This window comes from Notechis scutatus, chromosome 2 (genome assembly GCF_049901735.1).
Source record: "Notechis scutatus isolate UNSWTSFEM ecotype Mainland chromosome 2, rNotScu1.2, whole genome shotgun sequence".
Taxonomy (NCBI): domain Eukaryota; kingdom Metazoa; phylum Chordata; class Lepidosauria; order Squamata; family Elapidae; genus Notechis; species Notechis scutatus.
In genome coordinates, this window is record NC_142010.1 from 241686810 (window position 1) to 241708974 (window position 22165).

Sequence of the window (22165 nt, forward strand, 5' to 3'; positions counted from 1 at the left end):
TTGCGTCACAGATAATTATAATGATATTTTTGTCTTTTTTTTAAAGCATTTTAATTCAAAAGAGGAAATATATCCAGAGGGCAGTTTTACTGATGTTAGTGTTGTAGAAATTGAAGCTGAAGACAAGAAATCCCTTTCAGATCAAGATCTGAAGCCTTTTGACTTGCTTAGAAAAGAGAAGAATGCCTCAGAAGGTCACAGCAGTGGTATTGGAGGTTCATCCTGCATGTCTTCTCCTCGACAAAGTGTTTCAGATAGCGATGAAGGGGAACCTGCTCAGAACACTTCCAGCACTGTGCAGTACTCAACTGTAATACCCAGCGGCTACCGGGATCAAATCCCTTCAGTGCAAGTCTTTGCCAGGTCTGAATCTACGCAACCTCTCTTAGATTCAGAAGAGAGGCCAGAGGATCAACAGGTGCTTGGAAATGACAGCTCAGCGCCCAAGCATCGTTACTTCAAGCAAAATGGTAGCTGGGATGACACAGCCCCAGATTTCGAAAAAGTCAAACAGATTTTTCCAGTAAGTGAGGAAGATACTACCAGGCTTCCAACATCACAAATGGGTGAATCTGGCCCAGAAACAGATGAAAAGGGAATGGACTTCGTAGCTGCATTTTCTCCTAACCTAATGGAGCAGGCTGGGCAGCTTGAAAATAACACAGATGAAAAGGATGAAAAGGTGCCCAAAAGCTACCTTCCACAGACTGTACGGCAAGGTGGTTATATGCCCCAGTGAAAAGAAAATACTGTTTTGCTCTGATAAATTAAATAGTTTTTTTAAAAAAAATCACGCTTCATGTGAAAATCAGGCTCATCTATGGAAGCTAATTTGGACAACATGGGATTTGGGAAATTTGAACGGACTTTTAAAGGAAAATTTTTTTTCCTTCAAGCACTACATATATTCAACTTCAGAGATACATTTATTACATTTCGGGTTTGTCCTGGGCATTCCACTTTGTTTTTAATGTAGAATATAAAGCTACATTCACTTTCATAAAGACATATAAGTCATGAGTTTATCATTGCAAATACTTCCCTGCGGTTAAGACCATAAGAGGTTAAATTGTATATTATGAATGCTCCATTTGTGATTGTCTAGCACCAATGTTTCAAAATAGTGTTTTGACTACAGTAAGAGTTATCCAGAAGCAAATAGTTTATTGGCCAAACAATTGCTTCTGGCAGAATATAAACATTACATGGGTCTAGCATAGCTGCATAATTACCTAAAAATGTTTCATTTGCTTGGGCTCTTTCTCCGACTGTAGCATGTTACTTGTGTCAGCTAATGACTGCATTAATTGAGTGAATGATCAGCTAATTGAATCACAATTATGTCAAAAAGTTGACTGCTAATATTTCATGTTGACTTTTGACTGCCAGTATTTCATGCCTTTTGTATCTTGCACTTTGAGCCATATCTGCAGAAATGTAAATATTACATTTGGAAATCCTATAAAGTAAGTGTGTGTATATGCTTATTTTATTACCATATAATCATAGAGGACAATTGTTATTAAAGAATATATACCATTCTTTTGTTAACCGTTAAAATGCCAGGTTCTGTATTCATCCTGTACATAATTATGAAGGCTGGAAACCACGCAGCTGGGTTATTGAAGACACCATGCTGAGCTATGGTCTTTGTTTTTCAGTTCAGTGTTCTCCTACCTATGAAGAAATTTATTTCTTGGAAATATCGGTTCTTTTGGTTCAGACTAGTTTATTAAAAATAATTTCCACAATGCATTAATAGCCTAAATGTCTTTTGATGCAGTCCAGGAACACTCAAAATTGTATAAGAATTAAAGCTTATTTGATGATTTTTAACTCATTTCAATATGTATTCATATTGAAACTTTAGAAATTATCACCATGATTATTTTCATGATCCTCTTTTTCTTCAGGAGGGTATTATCAGTAGTAACTGACATTTATACAGTAGACAAGCTTATAAGTTACACAACACAAGCTCAAAATATAACCACAAATATATTTAATACTTTTCAAAACTTTCAAGTATGAAATTGGCTCTGAACATGGATGTATTCTTGCCATAGCCTTAAATGGCATGATTTTACTCTGCTTTTTCTGCATGTGTCATTGTAATATTTCCATGCTTGGGAGTGAAGTCAATGCAAGCCTAGTTAATCACAATTTATTATGATTTGGCTGTTCAGTTTTCTCTTTCTCAGAAATTCAAATTATTTTTTGAAAGTTAACCATTTAATGCCTATTCATTGAAATTATCCTATGCTGAATCCTAGAAAATGAGCAGAAATTGTTAATTGATGAAAAAGGAATGAATTGTAAAGATAATCCACAATTCTTGCCAAGTTGTCCTCAAATCTTGATGGAGAATTTCCAAGCATAATGGAGAAATTTGATTCCCTATCTTGTGGTGTAGTCAGTCCATTATTTTGTATCTCTTTACATCAAATTAAATGTCATTGCTGTGAAATCCCTTTCAATGTTTTTTTAATGGCACTTCTCAGGTGCTTATCTGAACCTTTATATTTTTGAAAGTTTTCAGTCTACCATGTAAGCAAACCATTTTGAACATGTTTCCTCTTAAATACAGCAGATAAAATCAATTAATTTTATAATTCCTATATATTCTAATTGTGGAATGCACCAAGAGTTAACATTGTACAAAAGCACTGCTATCTAAATTGAAGAGTGCTATATGTCATGGTGTTACTCAAAAAACAAATTACATCACAACAATGTAACTTCAAATATATAAGAATGGTGCTCAGAATTGTATTACTTCCTTATAATTTCTCCAACCTTTTCACCACCTGTATTAATCTCCTAAATTTTTAGTTGGAAAATCTTTGCATTGTTAGTTCTCACTTGGAGTATACTTTATAATATAATTGCTAGCACACAGAGCATTTTCTCAAGTTCACAATTACTACCTTAATCTGGAAAATGATAGAACCAGTGTGACAATGTCTCAAAAATTCCCACTAGCAAAGGGATGGAAAAAGGGCTGGTTTTATTGTTTGTTTAAAGTACCAGCTCTCAAGCTGGCTTAATTTTTTTAAAAAAATAGCCTTCAAACCAAGTTTCCCCCAAAGAGACTTTCAATCTGAGCAAGGTTTAGAGTATTGGGCTTTGCTTTCTAAAAATGGATTCCCCCATGGAAAAATTTGACCATGAAAGCTGAGATAGGGGGCCTCAGTTCCTTCCTTCAAGGTTGGAGTTTTTCCTGATCTCCAAGAAGGAAACATCAGTCCTATGACTCCTGCTGGAACAGTATTTTTTTCAAATTTGGCAGCTTTCTGATGAATGGAATACTGGCTGAGGAATTGTGTTTAAAGCCCCCTCATCTTAAAAGTTGCCAAGCTTGAAAAATGATAGACTTATCACAGGGGACATATTTCAGCATAAATGTAGTTTTACAAATTTGATTTAATCACATTTTAAGCCTCAATTTCTTCATTACTATGAAACAAATTAATCTACCTATCATTACCATTATTTTTTAAAGTAAGCATTGACTCCAGTGTTGGAATTGGAACATAATTCTTTTTGTTGCAATTTATATCATCATGGTATGTAGCCCTTAGTTTTACCATTATTGTGAACATCCACTCAAGTCAATTTGGTATTAAGTTCTGCTAATAAAATTCATCAGATAAATTGAATGTTGCATTGTAAAACTCTTAATTGTCTGTGACTGAATAGGTACAGAATAACATATAACACTTTTAACTAAAATAGTTCAAAGTAATTCTGTACCTTGATTTTTTAAAAAATACAATGAAAAAGCAAGTATTCCAGGTTTACTTTTATTACATCTGAAAGTAATTGATATGATTAGGAAAGTGTTTAATCTTGAGATTTATAATCACAGCTTCCTTGCATGTCAATAGGAATGCTGCTCTTCGTGCCTTAAGCTTGAAGGCAGATTAGTAGGAAAGGAAGAAAATCCAAGAAAAGTTACAATGATTTTAAGGGTTGTTTTCTTTTTTGTTTTGACCTGTTCCTCAGGTGAAACCAACAATTTAACTTTAATGTTATTATATATCAAAGCAGTTATTAATAGATGTAGAGACTGCATGAATAAATAAGCTGCTTACTTACCAAAATATCTATTAAGAATTGAAAAAAATAATTATCAGGCAGGACTAGACAAGATGTTGACCACAGTAGTGCAATGCCTATTTTTATATGTATTGTGACCACCATTTTGACTTTTTGACCATGTCCTAGGAAAACCCAATGATGACGACTATGGATCTACTCATAACTTGCTATTTAATTGATGGCTACAGCTAATTAAAACTAAGAGGTTAATTTGTGACATCATGAAATAGCAATAGACTTGTATACCGCTTCACAGTGCTTTACAGCCCTCTCTAAGCAGTTTACAGAGTCTGCATATTGCCCCCAACAATTTGGTCCTCATTTTACCAACTTCAGAAGGATGAAAGGCTGAGTCAACCTTGAGCCGGTGAGATTTGAACTCCAGGAGTGAGCAGTGAGTTATACTGCATTCGACCACTGCACCACCACACAGTGAGGCATAGTGATATCATCCCAATATCACTATGCTTCATTAAAAATGGTGTCCCTGCATTGGGCTTTTGATTAGTATTAAATTCTAAAATGACAGTTTGAAAACTTTTTTTTGTCCAATTACCAATCGTAAAAAAAAATAATGATTTGATAATTGTAAATTACAACTGAGCGTGTATGTTGCTAAAATCAGGAATTGTTAAGGTAAAAGGAATCGGAATATGTTCATTTTCTATTGTATGACAAAGTAGCATTTAAAACAGTGCATCTCGACTTTGGCAACTTTAAGCTGTGTAGGCTTCAACACCCATGTTATATTGGCTGGGGAATTCTGGGAGCTGAAGTCCACACATCATTGCCGAGGTTGAGAAGCGCTGATTTAGGACTATAGACTTTTGCAAACTAATTCAGTCTTGATCAACACACCTTCCTCAGACCTGCGCACTATACTATTATTATTTTTTTATCCACTGGAGACATATCAAACCAACTGGTATTGTAAACTGAAAGATTGATTAAGCTTTATGATTTACTTCTTGGTCCTTCCATGTAGCAGATTCCTTCTCTATGGACAATGGAACTGTAAAAGAAGATGCCTTTATACCCAGCTCTTAACTGAAAAGCATAAGACCAAAAAGAAAAAAGATTTATCTTAAAAATAGCTGTCTTTTTTTTTTTTTTTTAACCAAAGAAGCCAAAGGGAAAAGAGAAATCTCTTTCATTCGTGAGGTGGGGTTGGGTTGATGTGAAAGGACTAGGGCAAACTTTATAGAAGCTTATAAACAGCACTTGCATTTATCAAATATTGTTGAAGAGCATTCAGTCCTAGATTTAGATTAAGGAAATTGGAAATTACGAATGTTTAAAAAGTACTGTATTTGATTTGCAGTTTAATAATAGTGCAATTTACTGAAATTTCACAGAATGTGTGTTATCTTTATCTGAACATTTACAGCAGCCAAAATCCTCTTTGCACTCCTTTTGCAAGAGCCTGCAGTACATTTATTTGGCACATGTTGTTTACGTGCTGCTAATAGCTGGCTACCAGGAAGAGTTCACATTGCCATTGCCAGACATTGTTGCTTCACCTTTTCAACAATTTCAGTGGACCTATAATGCTGATTGAATCTCTGTCCGTGAATGGGAGAGAACAGTTCTTAAGTGATCTATTGTATAAGTTGTCTTCTGAGGGCTAAAAAACTAAGAGTTACATTAAAAAGAAAGCAAAATGCATCTCAAAGGTATGAATAAGGCAATAGTGCTGCTACTGTTGCAGTGAAGATGTACACATTCATTATTCATTATTTGATCTGACAAATCTGGAGAGTCTGGTCATTATAGCCAATTCAATTTGTATAATATACCAGTAATCAAGGCCTTTGACCTTTCTAGAAAACTCTCCGAATACTCCTTCCTCATTAATGTGAATGCCATGTTTGTTACTGTATAAATGTGAAAACACTTATTGGCATTTAAATTTGTAGCTTTCAGTCTTTTCCCTGAATTGCTATTTGTGTATTTCTTTGAAATCCATTTATAAACAATTACAAAAATTATTAGAAGAAAGAGCTATTATGTTGTTTGTATTGTTGGCTTTTTTATTATAAGTTTTTATTGCTTTTAAAATAATAAATAAAATTAATGTAATTTAATGTGTATTTTTCTATTCTTGCTTTCTTTTCAGATGTTTTGTTACACTAGCAGAATTATTTTTACTCATATAATAATTATATGTTTGCAAATCAGTGGGAGAGATTAAGGCTGCATGCATCAAGCTACATATGGAAAGCTTCTAAACAATGTACAAAACTTTCTATAATATTGAAAAGCATGCACTGAATGCTGCTATACCAAATGACAGACATTATTTTATTTAAATTATTTTGATACTACTTCCCATTTAAGAAGAGACACTTTATAGGTTAAACAGTTGGTTAAAATATACTAAAGTGTTTTAACAAAATACAATAGCATCAAAGAAAAAAACTGCAATTATTACTATTTTTTAATCAACATTTAGCACATTACCAAAAGGCCTGGGTGAATGAAAAAGGCCAGGCATAATCCTACCATAACTAGCAAGGAGGATATTCCATAGTCTAGAGATTACCAAGGAAAATGATAAATTTAAAGTATTATTTTAAAGTTGTTTTATTTCAATTTTGTTTTGCTTCAAAGCATGAAAAGGAAACTGAAAAAGAAAAAAATAAAGGAAACTAATATACATGTATAAGTAATATACTTAAGACAAACAGGATTTTAAACAATGAATTAAAAAGTGGAAACTATGCAAAATTTTCATCAATGCAAAATTTTAAATTAGTATGGCAATCTTCCAATGAACTATATTCCACGTTTAACCATAGCTTAAGCTTAATAAATCCAGACTTGTTTGTATGAATCAAACCCATCTTTTGCTTACACAAAAAACAAGGGTTCCATCTAGTTCAGGGGTGTCAAACTTGATTTCATTGGGGCGGCATCAGGGTTGTGTTTGACCTCAGGGAGGAGGGTTTGGTCAAGAGGCATGGCCAGGATGGGTATGGCCTGCTCAACATCACTCCTGTTGGGGCGCCTGCAGTTGCCCAAGCACTCTGCTAGTGAAAACAGGTTCTCGATGGCCTCCTGCAACCCTCTGTCAGTGAAAACGGAGCTTGGGAGGGCCATTTTCACTGGCAGAGGCACCACAGGCCAGCCCTTCATTGTTTCCAGGGTGGCCCCATGGGCCGGATTCATCCCGTGGGCCTTGAGTTTGACACCCCTGATCTACTGTAGTTCCTCAATGTCAGCCAAAGGAGGGGGAAAAAAGATGAAATACATTTGGTCAAAACAAGCATTTCTGTGCTCAACAAAAACTGACAAGGATATGTAATCTAAAATACATGAAGGGCAGAAAGTGAGGATGTTTTACTTGCCACACTGAACATTTCTGCAATGCTTTGTGCAATCAGCATCTGTGAGATGGAGAATTCAGATCTTATCCTTCCTCCTCTTATCAGGAAGAAAGTCAAATTAATCTCACAGTCACAATTCTGAAAGCAATTAACAGATCTTCATATTAGATGTGTCCTAAATAATACGCAAAATAAGGAAGTGTTTTGTCAAGTGAAAAACAGAACAAGCAAAACGATAGTGGCTTCTTAGCTACTTCAGAGCTTCTAAACACTTTTATCACTTCATTGCAACCATCTGATATTTTTTTCTTCTAATCTTTCTGTTCCAAGAAACTCTAATTCATCTCAACATTGGGTAGATGATGAAATAGTTTAACATAGAGACTGACACTTTTGAGAACCTATTCAGGCCAAAGCATTATGAAACAATTTTCACCCAAGAAATCTTGAACTCTGACATTATATAAATATATAAAATATGACATTATATAAATATATAAAATATGAACTCTTTAAAATGACCTTTTTAGTTTTACAGGATTTTTTTTTTTGATAGGTTGAAAATATTTCAACCACTGAGTACATATACAAACGATAAAAAGCCTTTATACATTTATATTTATTTTCATTTCTATAACACCTTTATACCAATCTTTACAACACCTTCAGTAGTTCTGACTGACAATTATGTGACTTCATTTTCCCCTCCGTATTTGAGATCTTTGATTACTAGATTAGAATAATGAAACAAAAAAAATTTAAGAAGGCATAGCTTTGACTGTATTTGCAGCAAAAGCATATCCAACAAATTTATTTTTATTAGATTTTATTTTGCTTTTATTCCTTTACAAATAACATAAGGTAATGAACTTATCTAGTATTATTCCCTCCTCCTATTTTCTCCACAACAACTGTATGAGGTGGGCTGGTCTGATAGAGAATGACTGGCCCAAAGGCAGGACTAGAACTCATGGTCTCCTAGCTTCTAGCCTGATGCCTTAACCAATTGGTTAACTAGCTTTTTGGGTCAGAAGGTAAGGTTGTGTGGATAGTTGTTGTTAGTCGCGAAGTCATGTCCGACCCATCACAACCCCATGGACAATGTTCCTTCCAGGCCTTCCTGTCCTCTACCATCCCCCAGAGTCCATTTAAGTTCACGCTGACTGCTTCAGTGACTCCATCCAACCACCTCATTCTCTGTGGTCCCCTTTTGCCCTCAGTCGTTCCCAGCCCTAGGCTCTTCTCCAGTGAGTCCTTCCTTCTCATAAGATGGATACTATTCAACTCCTAACAACATTTTCTTCTATATCCAAAGTTTCTTAGACCATTTTTTTCTATTCAACATCATTATATTTTATTAGGAAACGGCAAGCATGAAACATGGCCCCGTGATGTGAATATTTTATACCTCCTAATAATCAAGTTTGAAACAAATTTATGCAATAATTTTAAAAAACATGCAGAACTTACATGCTTACTATTTAGTAAAACAGCAATTACACAATTGTCCCATAAGTTTTTTTTTTAAATCATTATGTAATTAATACTTTGAATTTATCTGTATCTGGTGCTACATAAGGATCCCCAGCCCTATAACAGGCCAAAGAAGCAGGTTGGGTTTCAGGTTCTTTTGTATTTTGTTCTACATTTTTGCAATCCAGGAACTCTCTTGAGCAAACAGAGTTTTTCAAATATGAATTGAATTCAGTTTTCTCCTGAAAATATTCCTGATATTGCATTTTATCTTTTGCAGAACTTTCAGAATTGCTTTTCATAGTTAGAAATGTTTGATCCTTGAAGTCATGGTTCAAAGATGATACTGGAAGAAGACATTCTAGAGCTCTGTATTCTCCAGTACAAAAAGTCTCTTGACCAGCAACCGTAACTTTTGCAGTAACATTTGCTTGTTTGAAGAAGTTTTCGGGATTCAGCAATGGCAACTCATTCTCCCTGCAAGTATCCATTTTCAAAATATTGATGTCATCCTTAGAAAATGAGTTCCCCAATATGATTTTCTGTTGAAGACAGGAAAAAAAACATCAGCCAAGAGGATGTAGATAGGAGAACAAAAAGAAAAATAATTCTGCTGCTGTTGCAGTTTACATGGATGTTGCAACAACAGAAAGAAGAGTAACTACTCAGATGGTTCCTTGTAAATGGCCATTTATCCTATGAGCCATTGCTTCTTCATTCCATCAGGCAAGCAAAGTTCTTTCTTCTAGGCAACCTTCTTGCCTTCTTGCCATTACTTACATGATATGGTCAATTCCTTCATGTGTTCACAGCTTCAATATGCAATTTAGCTAATATGGCCAGAACAGAAGATACTGCTAGTTCACTCTTGGGTCTAAAGACAAATTGTATTTATAGAAGGAAGGCAAGGTAGAGAGAAAAAAGAATGGGAGGTGGCAGTATCACCAATGCTGTGGTTAGGGGCTATATCCTCAATAGATCCAATCTCATGGCTACACATCTCAAAGGCTGACAAAGGCTTTTGGCTTACAGACTGTGATAGTTATGGCTAAAAATGAATTGGAGACTCGCCATTTACAGTGATTTAAGTTACACTTAGCTATTAGCTGTACAGTTTACATGACACCTAGCTTCTAGCTTCACATAGTTCTATGCAAAATTGCACTTTTTTTTTTTTCAATTATCTCCAATAGTAGTGAATCTGAAACGTCAGAGAGGAAGAAGTAAAGTCCATGACTGCAACACTCAAGGAGATTCACGTTGCATTAGGACTAGGGAAAATTCTGGGCCATCAGTCATGTTCTCACAGCCTGGTTGTCCAGCAAAAATCAATCCTTACCTGAGATACAGCAGGATAACATGCTATTACAGGATGTGGAATCTGAGGCCAGCAAATTCGTTTTATCCTGATAAAACAAAAGCAAACTGATTATTGCATTTGATGATACCTCACGAATGGAACCAAGAGGCTTGACCTTCAGCCCTGCTTTATGGGTTTTTATATGGTTTGGTATTTTCTCCATTTCTATTTAATGTCTACATGAAGCCTCTGGGTACAGTCATCCATCACTATGAAGTGACATATCATTGGTATGCTAATGATACTCAGCTGTATCTCTATGTTGAATTAAGCGATGCCACAACTTCCCTCTTTAGGCTGGAGGTTGTTGAAGTCTGGATGAGGAACAATGAGCTGAAATTGAACCCTGGCAAAACAGAACAGTTTCTAGAGAATCGTCACCTTTGATCCTGGATGGAGTTGCACTGCCCCAGATGTTCCTGGTGCATAATTTGAGGATTCTCCTGGACTCACAACTCCTGCTTGCGAAGCAGGTGGCACTCTTGGCTAGGAGGCCTTTGCACAATTGTAGATTGTGCAACAATTATACCCTTTCCTGGACCAAAAGTCCTGCTCATATTCTTCCACACCCTAGTCACCTCTTTCTGTTGGAGACAGGAAAAATGTAGATTCTAAGAATTTAAGCTTCCTTTACTAGTGAAAATGGAAATAACCATCGGCAAACAATGTATAGTAGGCAGGGGATGAGGAAAGAAAAACAAATAATTCTACTGTTCTTACTGTCCACATGAAACTGGCAACAACAAAAAGAAGAGTAACTACTCAGATGGTTGCTTGAATCTACATGGCGCTCTAAATGAAGATGAGTAATGTGTTTTACATGGGGCTGTCCTTGAAAAGTATCTGGAAGCTTCAGTTGGTTCAAAATGTGATGGCCTTCATGGATTTGTGCAAGTCTAGGTTTGCATACATCACCTATCTTGTGGAAGCTGCATTGGTTGCTGATTTGCTTCCAGATCTAATTAAAGGTTTTGGTTATCATCTTTAAAGCCCTGTGGACTTGAGGTCAGGTTATTTGAAGGACTGTCTCTTCCCAGTTATATTCTCCCAGCACACCAATTGAGAAGTCAGGATCTGTCATGGGTCCCCCCATTAAGGAGGTCCAGTGCACGGGTGTCAAACTTGCGGCCCATGGGCCAGATGCATCACGCACTAGACACGTCCAACCCCTTAATGAAGGAGGGAAAGTTGTGATATGTCTTGTGACGACAATGTGTCATCGCAAGTTTGATACCCCTGATCTAGTGGGACCAAGAAGTTCCTTTTCCATAACAGTTCTCTCCCTGTGGAACATTATCTCTCCAGAGAAAAGAGTGGCCCTAACCTTGTTTGTCTTTTGAAAGGCCATTTGTCTGCGGGCCTGGAGATCCCACTCTCATATGGAGCCCATCAAGTAGCTTACCCAAATGTTGTCATGGTGGGGGAAACAGAGATGGGATTGTTTTGGGTTTTGAGATCTTATCTTTATAAGCCACTGTGAGTCACTGTGAGTGAGTTGAGTATCCACATGAATCTTTTTAATAAAGATCCCCTAATTTGGTCCTCCTAAACTGAAATATTTGGGGTGACTATTCTGAGGGAACTTTGGGTACTACCATGTTTCTCATAAAATATTTTTTTTTTGAGCCCCCCAAAAATGGCTAGGATGTCTTTTTGAGGGTGACTTAATTCCCCCCCCTGCATCCTCGGGCAGGTGGGCAGCGGTGGCTCGGATGTCGGCCTCGGCGGTGGTGGGGCATTTTGCATCGCAAGACCTTTGGCGCCCGCTGCTGCTGCTTCCTCTTGGAGCGTCATCTTCCGTTTGGAGCATCACCCGCCGCATTTGGAGCTTCCACCGCCTCGTTTGGAGCTGCTGACGCCACATTTGGCGCTCCAAACGTGGTGGCGGCATCTCCAAATGCAGTGGCGACACTCCAAACGGAAGACGACGCTCCAAGAGGAAGCAGTAGCGGCAGGCGCCGGAGGTCTTGCGATGCAAAATGCCCCACTGCCGCCGAGGCCAACATCCACACCGCCAACACCCGCCCGCTGACCCGGCCTGCAGGCAGCACCATACCTAGGTCTGCAGCAAAGGTACTTGGCAGGAGTAGGGAGTTCTCCACGCTCTGCCATGATCAGCCATAAGGAGTGGCTGGTGGCGAGGCATGGCTGCCCATGGGACACTCCTAATGGCAAGGCTCCCCCGCCCTTCCCCCCATTTCGCATGTTTTAAAATAAGCCTAAATTTGGGGAAGGGACTTAATTTCATTTTATGCCTAAAAAACATGCTGGGCCTTCCTATGGGGGGGGGTGCGTATGTTGGAGAAACACGGTAGTATTCCCTTGATAATATAATATATATAATACAATATAATACAATAATACTCAATTGGTGTCTGGAGAAATGTATGCAATTGTCCAACATTCTGAAGATTTTCCAATACATTCAAGGTACTGTGCCAATGAATATGGATTAGGAGACTTCACCTGGTACCTGCTTAAAGCTAGCTCCTAAAATTATTTTGTATATAACCTATGGAACCCAATATTTGGGCAAAGAAAGTTAGACATGGGAATGCTCTACTTGGGAAATAACCATCTGGAGAAAAATGAAAATTTTAGATTGTGTTAAGAAGGAATTTCATGTCAATAATGAAAGCTGAACCTGGACGATTTTTGTTTTTTGACATTACATTTTCAATCATTTAAAAATATACTCACATTTTATATTTTAGAGCCCATAATAATCCAAAACTCAAGATGCAGATCATGAATATTCCAATGAAGACAGTTGCAAGAATAATGTCTGTTGTACCTAGAAGAGGGACACACAAATTAAAATATCAAATTACAAATATTTTAGGTCAATAGTGATGGTCTGCTAAAATAAAGCCAGGTCATACACACACTTGAAAGTAAATCAGGAAGCCTGTAATTGTGGAGTCTGTCTGGCAACAACAAAGAATTCTTATCCACAGGAAATATGCATGTGTAAATCTTGTAACAATCTGGCTAATTAGAAAGCTGATAAAAGTAACATGAGTTAGACAACTTGCAGACCTCAGCTAAAAGTTAGGAATAGAGATGGCCTGCAGCAAATCAAATGTGTATTAGATAATTCCTAGGGCATACATTAGCCAAGACTTGGGAATAGGGACAGCTAGAGACCAATAGAACAATTTGTAGAATTATTACTAAAATGTTTATTAGATGATATTATCTCGCTTTGTCCCAACTTCTCAAGTGAAAATGTATAAAACTTACTCAATCCTTTGTTCTTGGCTCTTGGCATTTTGACCAGGAGCCCTTTTCTTTGGAGTACTCCAATAAAAAGCAATCAGAAAACCTGCATCTTGTGTCTGGCATCCATCATGGGCTTCGGCACCAGGCTCAGTCCCAAATTGGGGACAACAAGAGTTCCGAGTGACGTTTTATACATAGGGATCAATGAAATCAGTGGGATTGATTCCATGAGGTTGCATCCAAGAGAGAAATATACTGTATATTTGTGCAGGTAACTGAGCTAACGAAATAGGTCAGGCTTCTCTTACTTTGAACTGATTCAGCTGGTTATCATGACTAAATTATAACTATAACTACAGAATCTTTAGAGCTCATTAACCTCTAAAAGCAATATGTTAAAAAACACCACTGTTTAATGTTTCTAGCTTTTCCAATTGTAGAAAAGATTAGCATTGTCTCATTTTCACTCATTTAAAGTCATTGGATTCTTTCTAGTTAAAAACAACACAAACATGTCTTAAGTAATAATGATATATAAAGAGAAAAACAATTTTCCTTGAATAACTTACTAAGTAGTTTGGTAAAAAAGTGAATTTCATTTCCCTTTGTTCCTCCCATGATGGTGTTTGCCTTAATCCAAGCTCTGTAATAGGTATTGGGCTGCAAAGACTTAAGTTTGTACTTCAGGATACTGCTGTCCACAGTTTCTTCTATCAAGACACAAATGGAAGGTTAAGTGGTCATCTCACCCAGCATAGAAGGGCTGCCATCCCTTCAAGCCTCTTTCATCCTTCATTCATTCAAGTGCTTTTATGCTACTTCAGACTTCATGTGATTTATAATAAAAGGAGGGGAAACGCCCTCAGCAATTATGCCTAAAAACTCTTTCTGTAGGCCATTTCCTCTCCTTGCCTTTAATTTTGCTTTCTTTTTAACCACCACTCTCTGAAACATGTCTGAACAGCTCTGGAGTATAAAGCTAATCAACAGGGAGGCATGTGAAGCATAGCTTCCAGCTTCAGCTATTGAAAAGAGCAACTCTTTGTATTTGTCCAGAGGACAGATTAGAAAAGCGTATTGTCAGCACTTATGTGCTATAAGTAATATCCTATTGAGTTTGCACTGGAGTAGGATATTCACAACTGCTATCCCTTCAGCCGTTCTTTTATGATACCCAATTTGTGCGTGTGCATGCACACAAAAGCACACACACATTTTTAAAAATGATTTTATTTACATCCTGCCCTTCCACTAAATGGAGTATGATCAATAGCACCCCTCAAGCTGGCTGATAATACTTATTCAGAGTCCCAAAAGTCCTTTTTCATGAGGCAACTGGAGTTTCTTGTTTTTTCTTTTGAAGACTTCTCATGCAAGAAGCTTCTTCAGCTTTGACAGGATAGTGAGGAATGGAAGGATATCCAGTCTCCATGGAAGGATATCCTATCAGAGTTGAAGAAGTTTCTTGGATGAGAAGCGAAACATCTTCAAAATGGAAAAAAAGAAAGAAAGAAAGTCCCGTTACCTCATGAAAAAACACCTTTGGGACATGACCTCGATGACTGAGAATCTCTACAGACTTCTTCACAGCTATTTTATTTCCCAATAAATATTTGCAAAATAAGATAGTTTCACAAAATCATCGCTTAGACAGCTTCTTGTGTTGTTGGCCCACTGGGACTCTTGTGCTACAACATTTGGAATCTGACATTTATTTTGCTTGCCCTTCTTGCCCCCTCCTCTAACCATAACAAATGCTGTCCTTGCAATTATCTTCACTGGAATATTGATGCCATGCCTATAAATTGTTGCATCCCTGGGGAGATGGATTCAGCTATAGTTAGGGCTTCAAGATTTGGACTAAAAATCCAATCAGCCATTACATATAGCAAAGAGATTCAGAAAATTAAATTCAGTTGCCTATCTCAGAGGTTCTCAAACTTGGCAACTTTGAGACTTGTGGATTTCAACTCCCAGAATTCTCCAACCAGCTTCTGGGAGTTGAAGCCCACAAATCTTAAAGTTGCCAAGTTTGGGGACTCCTGGCTTACACGATTTGCTAATTTGCTGAATGCAAAGGTGGAAATGCTATTGGTTTGCTAATATTGTGTGCTTCAACAACGTGACATTTGAGGCACTTTCACATAGTACTGAGGCACTCCAGCATTATTTTTGTATTTCTGCATCATTATCTGAATTTGAGACCTGAGCTTATCTTTTTCTGACTTAACTATGATATATCTAATCCTCATTTGAATCAGAAGTTCTGAAGATCTTGCACTAAGTGGTCCATTTTCAGCTTCAGCTGATCTAGCATTCTACTCAGAGGTGCTTAACGTGGAAAGTGGCTTGAACCTTCTTCCTTTAAAACAACCTCTCTCATTTTTATACAGTACGTGACAAAAACCATTTCACCTTGCTGATTCTGCTTTGAAATACAACTAAAATTGCCTTCAGAAGCTATGGGTGCTCCATCACAGGACACTTTCAAAAAGAGACTGGATAACCATTTATCTGAAATGATACAGCATTGGGGTTGGACTAGATACTAGAATACCTCCAAGCAGTGGTGGTATTCTACCAGTTCGGCCCGGTTCTGGCGTACCGGTAGCGCCGAAGAGCAGCGGAGACCAAACCGGTTCTCTAAGACACTCTGCTGTTGGGCCCACCCTCCCACCTGGGCTCCCACTCTGACCTTTATGTCCTGCTTTTGAAGCGCAGCTGCTTTGCACGGCACAGCAGATTGCTGCGTGTCAGCTGCTGAAACAACAGGGAGAGCGCAGGAGTACAGGAGGTGAGTTGGAAAGCCTCTGCAGCTGCGCAAAGTGTGCGTTTGGTGCATGGACGCGTGCAAAGTGTGTGCATGTGCGCAAAGCGCGCCTCCCCAAACCACGCCCACTGAACCTGTGGTAAACTTTTTTGAAACACACCACTGTCTCTTCCAACTCTATTATTCTACGCCTGTGCTATCTGTAGATCTGCAAGATGATCTATTTTTGTATCCTTGCAATTTTTAGGTAGCAAATAGAGGAGAATTTTCAGCTACAGTAAAGTTGCTGAGATAAAATTTCCTTCTCCTTCAAAACTACTTTGCTTTTACAGTTAACTGTCTCATGGATGGGATTGCTAATTATGTTTGTTTTGTGTGGTAGCAAATTGAGCGGATTGCTATTGCATCTCATCATCACCATACATACATCTGAAAGGTCCTTTTTCTGATGCATTTTTCCTGATACATGCTACAGAATCAAAAACTACTTAAAATAACTATCATCCTAGGTGTCACATACAAATTTGGCTTCTTTAGAATCAGTAATCAGCCTTTTTTTTACTCCCCGTTCTTAAAAATTAGCCTAATATCCACTGTAGCTAAGAATGAGAAAGATTCAAGCTTGTGATAGAATGTCTTTTGTAGAAATTGTTCAGAACAGAGGTCTCCAAACTTGGCAACTTTAAGACTTGTGGACTTCCACTCCCAGAATTCTCCAGCCAGCTATGCTTTGAGTTGAAGTCCACAAGCCTTAAAGTTGCCAAGTTGCAATAATATGAAACCGTACTGCATCTATTATAAACACCGTGAGCCATTGAAAACCTTTGATTTTAAACAGACAAAGATATCCTTGTCTAACCTTGTAGACTCAACTAATGACAGCTTCCTCCTATAATTATTTTTTTACTGGGCACCCCTTGGGAAAAGAAGCCAAACCATAAGGTAAAATAATGCCAAAACTATAAAGCACATCATTGTTTAATGACATTATTATAAAGCCAGGGGTCTATGGAAATTCTGTCATCCAGGTCAGGGTTGTCCCCAAAAAACAAAAGTCCATTTGCCTTTTGAAAAAGCACCTCGGGGATATAAAGCCAGATATTTTTCAGTAGAGGTTGTCAGTTTGACATTTAGAGTAAACTAGGACCATCCTTAAGTAAGCCCAAAGACTTTCCTACAAGCTTTAGGGCAAAAAAAAAAAAAATTAGAAACCAAAGATAATAGGAAATATATTAAAGAAGCAAAGAACATGAGACCAAAAAGAATTGGAAAAAGCTGTCTCAAATTATTCCAGGCTGTGATGTATCCTAGTGGGGTTCATGTACAGCCCTTTCTGCATTATGTTCAGCATAGATGAGAAAGCAGAAAATATCTTTAGAACGGCCTTAGGGTTACATAGGGTTCAGTTGAACAAAGACAGCTAGATGAGACAGAGAGACAGAGGCAGAGACAGATATACTAAGACAGGGGTGTCCAACCTTGGCAACTTTAAGACTTGTGGACTTCAACTCCCAGAATTCCTCAGCCAGCTTTGCTGGCTGAGGAATTCTGGGAGTTGAAGTCCACAAGTCTTAAAGTTGCCAAGGTTGGACACCCCTGTACTAAGATTTTAAAATAGTTAGTACCAAGTTTAAATAAAGGCTAGCTCGAAGTAAAGAAGCATACATATGAAGTTGAAGCATTGGAATAGCTGTTCTTTTTTCAGTTTGTATACATACCCAAATATTTGTTGCCTTCTTTATAAATTACAGTATAGTTAATAATCACACCATTTCTTTCTGCTTTTGGAATTTCTTTCCACGTTATGATGGCATAATCTTTACCAGCATTTTCTGTTTCAGCCTGAGGACCTGTAGATGGGACTAAATCGTACAGGATAACTTTAGCGGTTTCAAAATATCTTAGCAGTTGATTAGCAAATAGTTCTTCCAACATAAATGGAGTTTTGATACTTTAGAAATGGCATGTACCACATATATACAGAACAAATTAGGCCACTGGCCCAGGAAGATAATACTAATATTTATAAAAAGAGAGACTAAATTGAAAAATTTAGGGAAATTCCTGCTTTAAAGGTGGCTGATACTGAAATGTGACAGGTAAGTCTCATATATGATGTAGGTAATAGTTTTATTTGGATAGTTATAAATAAACTAAATAAATAGTTTTATTTATTTTGGTCTACCAAAATTTTGATTTTCAAATTATCTATTCTATTCTATTCTATTCTATTCTATTCTATTCTATTCTATTCTATTCTATTCTATTCTATTCTATTCTATTCTATTCTATTCTATTCTACTCTACTCTACTCTACTCTACTCTACTCTACTCTACTCTATAATATGTTCCACTTTTTTCAGAGATAAGCAAGTTCAGACCTCCTTTGTATTTGTTAATCCTTTGTTATAAATTAGAAAAAGACATTTCTGCTGAACAACATATCCGTGCGAACTTCTTAGCTAAAGTTGTTATGAGTTCACCCCATATCAACACAGGACCACCATTTATACGTACCACTTTCATGGAAATAGATACTGATGGAAGTTGGCTTTTTTATTTCTTCTTTACATAAAGGGTATACTGAAAAATTATAGCATTTAAAGTGTTTAAAGATTCCTGGAAGAAAACAGAAGCAATAGAACATTACCCATCTTTCAAGATTGCTAGCAAGAATCCTATTAATTGCTACTTTCACACTACACTGTCAAGAAAGGCAGAAAAGTAAAACATGATAGTGAGAGCTTCAAATTCTTGGTAACGATTTTACCCTTAATAAATATTTACACATTCAGGGGACACCCAGGGGGGGAAATCAAAATGTGTAATTAAAGCCATAGCTTTTTTTTTTTTACACATGCTATAAAATGCACCACAGCATATAAAAAGTGGAGAAGCTTCAATTATGCAGTTGGAACAACCATCTTAGGATATTTTTGACCTCACCTGCTCGCCCCCCAATGCATTTTGCCTCTGTATTACATCTGCCACACAGATAAGTTAACGTACCAATCTAGCATAAAAATGCTTTACAAATACTCATTTCCCTGTTGGACATGGGAACTAGAATAAGCAGCATGAATCAAACTGAACAAGCAGTTTCCAAAAAAAAAAAAAAAATCTAAACTAGATTGCTATGTTTAGGACTAAATTTATATTCTTACTAATTTTATTCATATGAGTATGCCTATATATCATGCATATTTTCCAAAACCTGCTGTTCCCACAGCACCAAGCAGCATATAAGGAGAAATCTTGTCAATGATAGATGGAAGGCTAAAATCCTTAAGTACAAAAGTAGCTGCAGTTAAGCCAAAAGCACTTAAAATTGAGAGAAACCCAAGGTCAAAAGCTTCTATTATTAGTTTCTGAAGAATCAACAACAGCATGGGAAGATGTTTATCTTTTCCCTGGAACTAGGTAAGACCAATGTCTGCTGTGGAAAGTGAATCCCAAGCCAAAGAGACTATCAACGGACTCAAGAGAGTTCTGCATCTTGGCAGTGGAACATAATTACATGAAGCATCACGTTCAAAACAGCCATTTCTTTATGCAAAAAGTGTTGTGTGCCTACTGAATTGCATAATGCAATTTAAGCAACAATGGAGGACAATCTGCTCAATTTTCAGCATACGTCAGAATAACAGAGTTGGAAAGGACCTTGGAGGTCTTCTAATCCAAGCCCCTACTCAAGCACTCCAAACAAATGGCTGTCCAATCTCTTCCTAAAAGCCTCCGGTGATGAAGCACCCACAATCCCTGAAAGCAAGCCGTTCCACTGGTTAATTGTTCTCACTCTTAGGAAATTTCTCCTTAGTTCTAGATTGCTACTCTCCTTGATTAGTTTCCATCATTGTTTCTTGTCTTGCATTCTGGTGCTTTGGAAAATAGGTTGACCCCCTTTTCTTTGTAGGAGCCTCTCAAATATTGGAACACTGCTATCATGTCACCCCTAGTCCTTCTTTTCATTAGACTTGACGTACCCAAGTCCTGCAACTATTCTTCACATGTTTTAGCCTCCAGCCCTCTAATTAGCTTTGTTGCTGTTTGTTGTTCTTTTCTGAACATTTACTGTAACGGAATGTGAAAATGACCTTGGGAGATGGAGCAATGAGATGCTGTCTAGAGAATTGTCAAATAAGTGGGAGCATAGCCCACTGCTGCATAATGGACATAGCAAGAAGCTCAGGAGCGATTCTCCCTAAGTTCTCAGGCTGTAAAGGTGACAGTGTACTTTCAGGTTTGCAAAATTTGTTAATGTAGGTTTACAATAAGGCAGAATTAGCTTCTCTGTCCACTGGTCAAGAGAAAGGTGTGGTTGCAATTGACAAGTTTATTAAGAAATTTAAGGAACAAAAGGCAAGGTATAAGACAGAGGAAGGACATGGCAAAAGTAAGAAGGGTTTGCAAATATAGAGATGCATAGTGGATGATCTTAGTAGAAATTAGACTTAACTGTATTTATTTTCATTTTTCTTATCTCATGCCTACTTCTTAATTTCTTACTCCTTTTCTGTACTTGGCCTGAAGTTGCTTGCTCTTAAAAAAAGAAGTAGCACAGTGGATATATGTGTGCATTGCTAATTCCCAAATAAATCTCTCAATGTCTTACAATCTTTAATAACAGAAAAACGAGAAGGTAAGAGGACATAATTGAAAAAACATACTGTAAATAAAATAAAAAGACAATATTTAGAAGCGCTACTACCCATAGTATGTGCAATTAGCCTTAAAAATCATACCTTTGTGGGAAATCCATTCTGTGGTATTTGTTATCCTATCCCAAGATCGCTTGTTTGGGTCTTTCTCTAACTCATCATGCCATTCTATAATATAACCGTTTATTTCTGAATTCGTTGAATCCCATGTCAAAAGCACTTTCTCTTCTAAAGCAGAAGCCTTCAGATGAGTAATTCTTTTTTGGTCTACAAGAATAAATGCCCATGTTAACTAGGTAGGGTAAATGCCAGCAATTTAAGCAATAATTGTAACTGCCAGTGCATGGCAGTGGTGATTTATACAGCAAACAGAAACAAAAAATATATAGCATGGTCAGGGGTGGGATTCAACCAGTGTTACTACCGGTTCAGTGATTATGTTTTGCTGCGCGCATGTGTAATATACTTTAAGCTGTACTGCCTGGACAGCTGATAAGCACTGCGCACAGGTGCGCAGCATTTGAAAAAGCACTTTTTTACTGCTTTTTCAACCTCAGTTGTGTTGCGCAAAGCAGCTGAGGTTGAAAAAGCAGGAAATAAAGGTCAGGTAAGAGCCCAGAAGGGCGGGTGGGACAAACAGCAGCAGACACAGAACCGGTTCTATGTCTGCTGCTCTTCAGAGCTACCGGTTCTATAGAGCCGGGCAGAACCAATAGCATCCCACCCTGAGCATGTTAGTATATATTTTAAAATGCTGAGAAAGGATTTAACTGTTTCGTTACAGAAAATGTGTCAACTTAAATTGGAATACAGACTTAGGACCACAATTGACCCCAAAATTTCTGTTGCTAAGTTTAACATTTGCTAGGTGAATTTTGCCCCATTTTACAACCTTTCTTGCCACAGTTGTTAAGTGAATCACTGCAGTTGTTTAGTTAGTAACATAGTTGTCAAGTGAATCTGGCTTCCCCATTGATGTTGCTTGTCAAAAGGTCACAAAAAGTGACCCCCTCCCCAGGACAGTGCAACCGTCATAAATACGAGTCACTTTCCAAGTGTCCGAATTTTGATCACATGACCATGGGGATGTTGCAACGGTTGTAAGTGTGAAAAATGGTCATGAGTCACTTTTTTCAATGCTGTTGTAACTTTGATTGGTCATTAAATGAATTGTTGTAAGTCGATGACTACCTGTACCTATTATCACTACAGGATGTAAAAATAAACAAAGTGAAATGTTCCAATTAAAGAGTGT

The 22165-nt window shown here is 37.4% G+C and overlaps 2 protein-coding genes across 6 annotated transcripts in view; one reads left to right on the forward strand and one right to left on the reverse strand.

The window, feature by feature from the left end:
- The window catches only part of IL6ST (interleukin 6 cytokine family signal transducer), a 29821-nt gene extending 23636 nt beyond the window's left edge, over window positions 1-6185 (forward strand). The window contains exon 16 of the mRNA XM_026670492.2: window positions 47-6185. Coding sequence (XP_026526277.2) covers window positions 47-739 — 693 coding nt within the window. The 3' untranslated portion in view covers window positions 740-6185. The remainder of the gene's footprint in view (window positions 1-46) is intronic.
- A 1841-nt stretch (window positions 6186-8026) lies between these two features.
- Window positions 8027-22165, reverse strand: part of IL31RA (interleukin 31 receptor A) — a 38877-nt gene continuing 24738 nt past the window's right edge. For 4 of the 5 annotated variants that reach the window (XM_087958412.1, XM_087958415.1, XM_087958413.1 and 1 more), the window contains 7 exons: window positions 20995-21177; window positions 18770-18871; window positions 17971-18114; window positions 14052-14192; window positions 12961-13054; window positions 10240-10306; window positions 8027-9442 (listed from right to left, as the gene is read on the reverse strand). In XM_087958412.1, the coding sequence (XP_087814538.1) occupies window positions 8960-9442; window positions 10240-10306; window positions 12961-13054; window positions 14052-14192; window positions 17971-18114; window positions 18770-18871; window positions 20995-21177 (1214 nt within the window). In that variant the 3' untranslated portion in view covers window positions 8027-8959. The remainder of the gene's footprint in view (window positions 9443-10239; window positions 10307-12960; window positions 13055-14051; window positions 14193-17970; window positions 18115-18769; window positions 18872-20994; window positions 21178-22165) is intronic. The other variant, XM_087958414.1, reaches the window with a different exon arrangement.